We start from the raw sequence: 10,284 nt of genomic DNA, 5'->3' as shown, positions 1-10,284 counted from the left end.
GATATCATTGTAAAATATATTCGTGATTAAGATTTTTGTGTGTGGAAAGACCAACCTGCGGGTGTGTCTGTTGAGAACCAGCCATTTAATACTCTTAATCCCAATGCTTCCACATCCATCAATAATTTTTTTCCAATTGGATCATGTTTAGTATTTATTCCGATGTCGAGCGTTTGTTCAGGGATTGACCATTGGTGATTTTGGGACTGTATAAAATCATCCCGCGTTAGTTGTATTAGTAGGTTTATATTAAAGTCACCTGTAACGATAAAGTTAACAGTCGGGTCAACTATTATTTGTTCCAATGAAAATTCTGTTAGAGCGACACTTATATTCTTCCTCGATTTGCAATTTGGTGGGATAAATATATTAATTAATATTAACGTTTTCATATTTTTTTCCTCCTTTATTAGATATTTTAACTTGACTGCTTGAATGTTCTTATTATTGGTAATCAACTGTTCATGTTCAATTCGCAAATCAATCAAAATAAATGTTGCCAAGCGTCCGCATGGACGACCAAATTTGGAATACCTAATTGCAGGCACATAGTATCCTTTGTACCCTTGTAACAAAAAAGGGTCAGTTTCCCATGTCTAGAAGGAAGAGTTCTCCCAATTGATTTTAGGTCCAGAGGGGGGAGAGAGGAATAAACTAAGCATAAAGAGTACCTCTGATAAGACCTATATTGCTTTGTCACAAGGAATAATCCAAAAATATTTTCATAAGGAAGGATGCTATAGACAGAAACATAGACTTATGATTATTACAAAGACATTATTTTATTTTATTTCTTTTGTCTTTTTTTAGATTTTGCTTTTTAGATATTTATACATACATACAATTTATTTTATCACAAGACAACATAATCAAGAGTTGATGGACATTCAAAAAGAATTTTATAAATTTCAAAAAGGACAGTTGAAACAGTATTCCCCTAACAATATCTAATACCTTGCTAACATACACACTCTCACACATACCTTACATACATCTCTATTCTCTATTTATTATATAAAAGTACATATACACATGGAAACAAAAACTTTACATGGACAATGACCCGAAAGTATCTCTGGTGGCTCACTGTTGATACATGGAATTAGGGGTTTCACCAGTTAGTCCTTAATAGATCTATACATTGTTGACCAATCAGCAGTACATTGCCCAGGTCTTTTTAGAATGTACGGCCTACGTACGTTTCGGTGATGATAGATGGTTGGATCACCTTCTTCAGGGCTCTCCACGCTCATTCGCCTCTTGGGGCTGTTCCAATAATTCCTAATCTAGTTACTCCAGTTACGATTTATTCCAGGGGGGAGGGCTCCTAGAGGGCTCCTGGAGGGGCTCAGAACTCGAGGTTCTAGGTTGGAGGGTCGAGGTTCGAGGCTCTAGGGTCTAAGATCACCCTCGCTGCTCGCTTCCTCCTCAACAGCTCAACACCAGCACCAGAAGATACAATGCCTCTGCCACCGCACTTCACCTCCGCTTTGATTCCGCCTTCTCCCTCCTCATCCCCGCCGCACCTGCAGGGTGAACAGCTGGGGTCTCACTGGGGTCTCACTGGGATCACGATCGGATCGCGTTCGGCGCACCGGCACACCCTTGCCAGTCGCTCGCCCCTTCTCCTCCCCTGCGCTCTGTTAGTCGAGCTTTCAGCGGGAAGGGCGGGTCTATCAGTGCTGAGGCCACCGCTTACTTCCCCGGCACGGCTCGGCTCCTGCCTCTTAATTGTCAATCAGTCGGTATCAGAGCCAGGGCCGCTTGCCGTGTGAGGTCGGGGGGTCGGGGCGAGAAGGGTGTTCAGGGTCGGCACTCTCTGCCTCTCTCTGTGCTTCCCCACCGCGACACAGCACCGGCCAAATTCAGGCCAAATTCGCCAAATTCGCCGGAACACCCATCAGCCGTTAGCCGTCGACCTCCTTCGCTCCGTGCTCCGTGCTTCAACTCGATGGTTGCCGCTGCTCAATAGCCCTATATACAATGTTTTAATCTTGCCTCCCACCCCAGTAATAAAGGACACATTTGAAGTGGGTGAGGAATTTTATCTTTAAAGTTACACCCCGATACACCCATTCTACATAAGAGCCCACCCTGACCTTTAGAAGTGGGGTGAACCTGATAAATAAGCATGTCACTACCAGAGTGAGTGAGGGTTGTATAAAGAAAAGGGTCTTTTTACCTTCCCACCCATATTAGTGGATGTGGAGTGTGATGTTCTCCAATGACTGACGGTGGCTGTATTAGGAAAACCCTTGTTGCAGATCCAACACTAATGGATATGGCGTCACTGAAGCTAGCCTGCTTTGGCTGGCTCCTCCCATGCCACTTTCATGGGTGCATTTGTATCCTGTTCCTTGGCAGTCTCAGCTAATAAACCCCCACTAATGTTCCCAGTATTTGGAAGGGAAACATCCTTTACATTGCGGTGAGGACACTGCGATGCAGTTACAACGCAAGTCATTACATTGACTAGCGCTGGATGGCGCTATAACCTAAGGAATAGTAAGATTTAATATTCCAACACCTTCCCTACTGTACATAGACTGGTGTTGGAATAGTAAATCTTACTACTCCTAAGTCCAGCGCCCTCCAGCGCAAGTCGGTGTAATGACTTGCGTTGTAAAAACTGCGATGTAACATACAGCGATCATTTTGATCGCGTTGTTACATCACATATTCTATTTGGAGGACATTAGATATGCCAATGTTATTTCTTCGAAATGGAGCCCTGCTTTGGGTGTCTACCTTTAGGAAATAGACAAACGGAATTGCCCTCAAGTCCTCCCAGCTGCTATTGCATGGCGGATTCTAAAATCTGTGGCTAGACAGCGCCTCTCCGCACCACCAAAGAGAGCCCATCATCTGGCCGAAGCTGGATTAACAATCTTTATATCTGTTAATAAAGCAGGGAGACTTCTACAGAGCTACATTTTGCATCCTTCAATTTGTAAACCTGTTATCTGGGCAATTTACAAAGAGATAATTCCAAATGCATTTCTGAAATGGTAGGTAAGTTACTAGGAGATTTTTTTTTAAAAGCGTGATTCTGAAAATGTAAAGCAGAGGGGTAAGGTTAGAAAGAGGCACCCAGGAAAGAAAGTATGAATTTAGGTGTTTCTGATCGGTGGCCCATGGAAGAGAACACCATCACTGTAAATACCCTTCCATCTAAATACTAATTTTGTCTTTCAGTCATTCGAGCCAAATATCTCGTGAACCCTATAATTCACATGTGTCATGCTTGAGATGCTTGAGATGCAAAGAGAACTAGTATCCAGCTGTGATCAAAAAACCTAGAAAAATTACCTTCTTTAACTTTATTTAAACGTTTCATAACATAGACAATACATCTGGTCTGGTAAAGGTTCATTACAATGGTATGTTGTACAGAATTAACATCTCAGGTCACAACAGCACTTTTAGGGTTCCCGGGGTTCTCGAGCATACCTCCTTATTAAAATAACCCTTGCTCAAGATTCAGATTCAGGACACTTTTTGTAAACACCACGTACACAGCGTGTTAATGTGTTTCTGAGTTACATATCTGTTAGGCAGCAGTCATAAACAATGGCATGGACTAACATATGTCTGAAAATTATTTGAGCACACATAATTTTAATCCTCCCTACAGTTGTGAAACAAATGCGAATTATGATAAATGCGGCATGGTTAGGAAACGATATCACAAACATATTTTAACAATTTGTAATGTAATTGGTTCATACAGATACTTCATTCCTCGTATGGTCCCAGACCTGCCCGCTCCCAGGCAAGCCACCTGTCTGCACAGACACTCCTTTTCATACAATTGTTTCCCCCCAATGCTGGCAATTGCTCTGATAGGACAATCCCTGGCCTGGTTTCTTGGTGTCTTGTCTTTTACATTAATAAGTCTTGGATTGTACTATTAAGCTAACTTTTCAAGTTAACGCTGGGAATACCCTTCATGATATTTTCTATGTATTTCTTTTTTCTTTGATATAGAAGGCTGCTGTTTCTGCTACACCTGTTTGTGCTCCACTTCAGGTGGCCGAAGGAGCATTGATATCAGTGGTGTAGCCTGGGCCCACAGAGGTGGGGGTGGGGCCTAAGGGTGGGAGGTGCTGTCGGTTGCCAGTTTACATTTTTGGCAAGTGTCCCTGGGAGGATAATCATGCCCCTGTGTATGGTACAGAGCCATGGGGCCCCATTTTGCTTCCATGCATTAGGAGCCATGACCCCTTTACTACCCCACTAGTGCACTGGGTCACACACACGAGATACGCCTCAAACACATACAGGCACAGCTTGTGTGTGGTTAAAGTTGTATTGTGGCTGTGGATCTTCAATTTCTATTGGTCAACCCAGGACCTACAGATATCAAACTACCATTCGCCAGCATTACACACGGAGCCTATGGTTACCTGGACAACATCACAAAAGCACATATCTAAAAACAGTGGAGGAAACACACTTTTGTGGGTATTCAGAGGATGGGCAGCATTAGATGTTGGCTGGTGTGTTGTTTAACTTCAGAGATCCCTTTGATACGTCAGTGTGCATGGTGGACAGGGCAATATTCTCACATTCGTCTAGGGGTGCTGTGCACTTGCAGTGGCGGATGACGACTAGTAAATCTTTCTGAAAATTCTTATTCAGAAACCCATAGAAGATGGGATTGATACAAGTGGAAATCATGGCCACCAGGTGACACAATGTAAACATTAGATCATGGTGGCAGCTCATCAAGGCTTCGTGGTGCCAATCGAACACCACGTTGAAGATAGTCAGGGGCAGCCAACAAGCCGCAAAGGTGACCACAATGGAGACGAGCATCATGTTGATCCTCTTGCTATCGCTCAGCCTGCTCTCCTTCTCCTTCAGCCTATCCCCCTTGCCATTCCTTTTCCTGAGACACACAAAAATTCTCAAATAACAGATGAAAATGAAGCCGAGTGGCACACAGTATTGGAAAACCAGCAGACATGTGGTGAAAACAAGTCGCTTGGTTACCGAAGGCCAGATCTCCATGCAGGCCACCTTACCCTTGTACAAATCATTGTGCAGCGAGATGTTTTTGAATGGCTCGTCTGTGATTTGGTGGAAGATGAAAAATGGGATGGAGATGACCACAGAGAAGAGCCAAACGAAGAGGATGCCCCAGTATGCATGCGAGACACCCGGCTTCCAGCCACGCGGGTTCACAATCAGCTGATACCTTTCAACAGCAATTAACACCAGCGAGAAAATGGACACAGAGACAGAGACACTTTGAGCAAAGGAGCTGACCTTACATATGGCCTCACCAAAGATCCAATAATCCATCAAGGTGTAGGCCACTGTGAAAGGAATGCACATGAAGCAAATCAAGATGTCAGACAAGGAGAGGTTAGCAATCAAAATGTTGGTGACATTCTGGGCTTCTTTCTGCTTCTTTACAATGATTACCAGGCAAAGGTTTCCAAAAAGTCCTACAAGAGTCACTATACTGTAGGCAATAATCAGCAGGATATAAACTGGAACATAAGGCTGGCAATCAAAGTCATGGAAGGGCGGCTTGCTGCTGCTTGAGAGGGCGGCATTAGACAGAGCCCCGCCGTGCCGAGGCACAGGCTCAGCCATCTTACTTCGAGGCTCTTGAAACTACCCACGCAAATCAGCGGCAATCCTTTCTGAAGCTTGCTTTGTCAAAGGTTTCTTTGCTGCAGACGCGTGTGGACGTGTTCATTAGGATGCATTCTTCTTGTGATTTCCACTTTTCATGGTATTCGGCTCTTTCAAATAACAAGTATCACAGAATCCTGAAAAAGAACACAGAAGTTCAGTAAAGGGCAATGCCACCCTATCACTAATTTTAACAACAACCCCCGCGGAGACACAGTGAACGCTGTTCAATATTTGCCCTGCAATTCAATATTATGAAGAGGCACTGCTGGACTGTGTAGATAAACTTCAGGAAACAGAACATGAGCATCCTGCAGGACAGGGTAAGGGTGAGTGAGAGAACTAGAGCCTACTTTGTTGATAGAAGTGAACTACCCAATCAAAAGTGTCCAAACATAAGAATGTTAATCGATTGAAAATAGCACAATGAGCGAACCACTTTGGTTGGTTACTGCTGTTATTCAGTTTACTGTTTGCAAACGTGGAAATGATATCACAGGATAAAAGCATTTATTAATGTTCAAGAATTAAATACATTTAACTCCAGGCACAGCTGGATTCTTACAGAGGGCCCAAGTCAAACGAATTGCATGGGGCGATTAAAGGAACTCATTGCCAACCAATCCTTATTGTTAATAAATAATATTGTCCATACTGCCGTATTTATGTGCAAAGTGAGCCTATCTATATACAATATTCTCTACAGGTTTTCCTAGTGGAAGTAATCACAGAACTCTTAGGCATTACTTTACCAGAATTAATGTTTGTATATTTCCCTAAAAAAAATACTCAACAAAGTGAAATTATAAGCAGTACTCTGCCTGAAACGCTATGTCGTGTTTCCTCCGAGTTTTTGCTTTCTGTCCTCCCGGTGTTGACTCTGTTTTTGCTGGTATAACATTTCTGCGCGCTTTTTGCACTGCTGATCAGTGGTAAAGCGCTGGTGCTCCTGTGCTAAATGGAGTTATGATAGGATGTGCAATTCACTTGTCAGCCCCCAGTAACAGGGACTGCGAGAGTGGGGTTTGTGAGCCCGCCACTGCTCGTGGGCCTGCAGCACGGATTGTGCCACCCACATACGTAGCCCGAAAAAGGTATAAGTGAATGAAGTTTGGTATGCCTGAACTCAGCGTCTAAAGACGCAGCCTTTAGCAAGGGTGCCCTTTTCATTCTAAGTTCATAAAGGCCACTTTTAGAAAGTGGGTATTATTTTGCTCTGTCTTCCGTGTGCCTCTGCTGGAATGTGGATTGCCTGTCTGGTTCTTGAAATGACAGATGGCTGGGGGGAGCAGGGTGGCTCCGGATAGTCTAGGTAGGTCAGGAAAGGGCTCAACAGACCTGGGTTACGGTGGGGGAAGAAGGAGAGAATCTCCTTGCACCTCAAAGGACCTGGCCTGCCTCTGACAAAGCCGTCTCCACCTCCCACCAGAAATTCACGCCAAAGACGGTCCAACTGGTTCCGGCCGGACACAACACTGTCTGCCTGAAAGATCAAGGATTTTTGGATACAAATGCTGGGTCCCAGACCCCTGAATTTTTAACTCATCTGGATCAAGAAGACTGCCAAGAAGAAGCGCTTGAGAGGGCGTCATTAGACAGAGCCCCGCCGCCCTGCTGGGCTGACCTGCAGTGGCTGTCTTGGATAGTGAAAGGCCTGGACTGGACTTTCTGTAACCAAAATGGTGAGACTCTCCAAGGACTTGAGGTAGAGCTTGCCCCCTGTTCACGAAGTCTAAGGAACAGCAAAGGATTCAGGTTCTTCGACCTGCAGCACTTGGGACTGTGTTTTGTGCTGCAACCCAAAGAATGCCCCTTGACAACGTCAACGACGACCCTGCCAAACCCGTGTCCTGAAGGCACCGCAGAGGGCACAGCCGCCACCCCATCTCTTTGACCCTGGTCTCACGAACGACGCCTGCTGACACCATCACCGAGCCGCTGCTTGCACCGCGACCTCCGGGCACCGCACTCCACACCGCCTCGCTTCACGCCGAAGCTTTGGCACACAGAGGGCACTGCCGCAATGCTGCACCGAGACCCTGGTCTCACCGACGACAGCTGTTGACGCCGCCATGGAGCCGCTGTTCGCACCGCGGCCTGTGGACACCGCATTCTGCACCGCCTTGCTACACGACGACGCTGTGGCCTTCCTGACGCTGCCACTTCCCACCGGAATTGATGCCTCTGCCTGCACCGTGGTTCAGGGGCACCGCTTGTGAGTTACACGACGCACCGCCCTCATTCCACACCGCAGCCTTGGCCTACTGATGCCGGCGTCACCGACTCTAGCTCATCAGCCGACGACAGCGCTTCAGCAACAACAACACGGCTGCTTGCACCCTGACCTGCTAGCACCGTAATGAGCATCAACTCCATCTTGCACCACGACCCTGGTCTCACCGACGACGCCATCTGACACCGCCACCGAGCTGCTGCTCGTACCGCGACCTGGGAGCAACGCACGCCGCACCGCTGCGCTTCACACTGCAGCACCCGACGCCCGTTGGCACCAGCGCTCCGAATCCCATCAGAAAGGAGCTCGACCTGCAACGCCCTGCATCTCTGAAAGGTACTGTTTGCGGGTCTTCCTGACACCGAGGTTGGCCTGCGACCCCCACGATCCACCAGAACTGTTTTTGGATTTGTTGTTCACGATGCTGCGATAGACCCAGATGGAGCTATCAACATTAAGGAACTATTTTGAAAAGCATATTGTGATAAGTGAAGATTTTGCAGTATAGTAGTGTGGATTTTTTATCGTATTTGGCCTTGTCGTAAGTATATAAAAATTGGATATTTTTCTAAACTGGTGTGGTGTCCTTTTGCAGTGCGTACACTGTATTACTGTTGGTTATGTGCAAATGCTTTACACACTGCCTCTAAGGTAAGCCTGACTGCTTGTGCCAGGCTACCAAGGGGGTGAGCAGGGGTTATTTTAGAAGTGTAACTCCCTTATCCTGACTAGAGTGGTGGTTTCTCCCTCGCTTTGGCGCAAGTCTCAGCTATCTAGAAACCCCATTTCTAACATTTGTGGCAGCGGTGGGATCGGAGTTGTGTTTGCACTTGACTTACAGTGATTGGTGTGCACTACGTTCATATCGTAGACCATTACGTGCCACATACTAACCTGTGTTCTTTTTGTCCGATTTTGGTGATCTTGCCAGGTGAACTTGCGGCTTACTTATGCCAGAATCAGTAGCATCCTCCGTTGCATCCATGGACATTGCCTTTGAGGAGGATAGGTTGGAGCTCTATACAGTGAGAGAATTGAAGTCTGTGTGGAAACACCTCAAAGTCCAAGTCAGAGGCCTCACTAGGAAGGACGAGCTACAAAAGGCACTGAGGGCCTGGGTAGCAGACAGAGACGCAAGGGGGCAATCTGGTGACCGCAGTGCAGATGTGGGGAAGTCTAGTCCTAGGATGGAGGTGTTTTTGGGAGGGGGAACCCTTCCGATCAGGCAGCAGGGGCGTGTCCCCAGAGGAGCTGGAGGACAGGCGAGAAGCAAGGAGAGATGCATTGGAGCTAGAAAAGATTACATTAGCCATGGAGGAGAAGAGAATTATATTGGAACATGAAGCTAGGATGAAGGAGCTGGATCGAGAGAAAAAAAACAGCTCATATGGTGGCAGCAACTCGTCGAGACAGGCATATAGAAACGTGGACATTCCTAAAAATGTAGGTAAGGAATTAAAGAAGGGGGATGACATACAAAGGTGGTTTCAGGGGTACGAAGCAGCGATCCACATGAATGGGGTCCCTGAAGAGAATTGGGGAGCAGGATTGTGTCCTCTCTTCCCTGAAGAAGCAAGGGACACTTTAATAGCTTTGGGTAAGGGGTCTCACCTCACCTATCCAGACATGAAGGACGCCCTCCTCTCTAAGTATGGTCTTACTCCTGAAAAGTACATGGACCAGTTTCGGTCCAGTAAGAAGTCCGATACCAACACATGGTTGGAGTGTGTGGATGTGTTTTGTCGATCGTTGGATGGCTGGGTAAAAGTCAGTAACGTGACAGATTATCAGGGGCTCTACAACTTGATTGCATGGGAGCACCTGTCCAGTCCTAGTGGATAGTAAGCTGACTGACCCCAGGAAGCTTGCTATAGAGGCGGACCGCTGGGTGAGTACCAGGGTCCACAAGAAAGCCTTTGGGGAGACTCAGCCAAAGGTGGGCAGGGTCCCCAGCAGAAAGGTGGGGGACAAGGTTAAAACACAGGAGTTTGAGGGGGCATAGCCAAGATGGCGGCGGAGTAAGACTTGTTTTACAGTCCCTCCGGCGCCGCTCGTATATAGCTTTGTATTTCGCCCCTACTACTGCCCAAGTGTGCTTGCCGCGGGGGTCTTCGGTCTCCCCTCGTGTTCTGGCCTCTGGGGGGGCCCTATTTTTGTGCCCGGTGTGGCTTTTTGCTCTTTGGGGACGTGCAGCCCTGGCGCAGTGAAGGTCCGGCGGCCTTGGCTGGTCGGGGCGCTTGGAGCGGCTGTCGCTCGGTGAAGACTCGCTCGACAGAGACACGGCTGCGTGGAGGGGCTGATGCCACCGGGATGGGAGTGGCGGTCTACCTACCTGAGCAGCAGACAGAGCAGCGCTGCAGTGGTGTGGTGGCGGCGGCGGCGACCCCGGGAAGAGGCTGCCATTT

The 10,284-nt window shown here is 47.1% G+C and overlaps 1 protein-coding gene across 2 annotated transcripts in view; it reads right to left on the bottom strand.

Moving 5' to 3' along the window:
- Window positions 1–3,308: 3,308 nt before the first annotated feature.
- Window positions 3,309–10,284, bottom strand: part of LOC147702896 (neuropeptide Y receptor type 6-like) — a 411,642-nt gene continuing 404,666 nt past the window's right edge. For both annotated transcript variants that reach the window (XM_086928842.1, XM_086928843.1), the window contains one exon: window positions 3,309–5,783. In XM_086928842.1, the coding sequence (XP_086784968.1) occupies window positions 4,486–5,604 (1,119 nt within the window). In that variant the 5' untranslated portion in view covers window positions 5,605–5,783 and the 3' untranslated portion in view covers window positions 3,309–4,485. The remainder of the gene's footprint in view (window positions 5,784–10,284) is intronic.

The sequence above is a fragment of the Lissotriton vulgaris genome, chromosome 7 (assembly GCF_964263255.1).
Source record: "Lissotriton vulgaris chromosome 7, aLisVul1.2, whole genome shotgun sequence".
NCBI classification, from domain to species: Eukaryota; Metazoa; Chordata; class Amphibia; order Caudata; family Salamandridae; genus Lissotriton; species Lissotriton vulgaris.
This window is presented reverse-complemented; position numbering and strand designations above follow the sequence as displayed.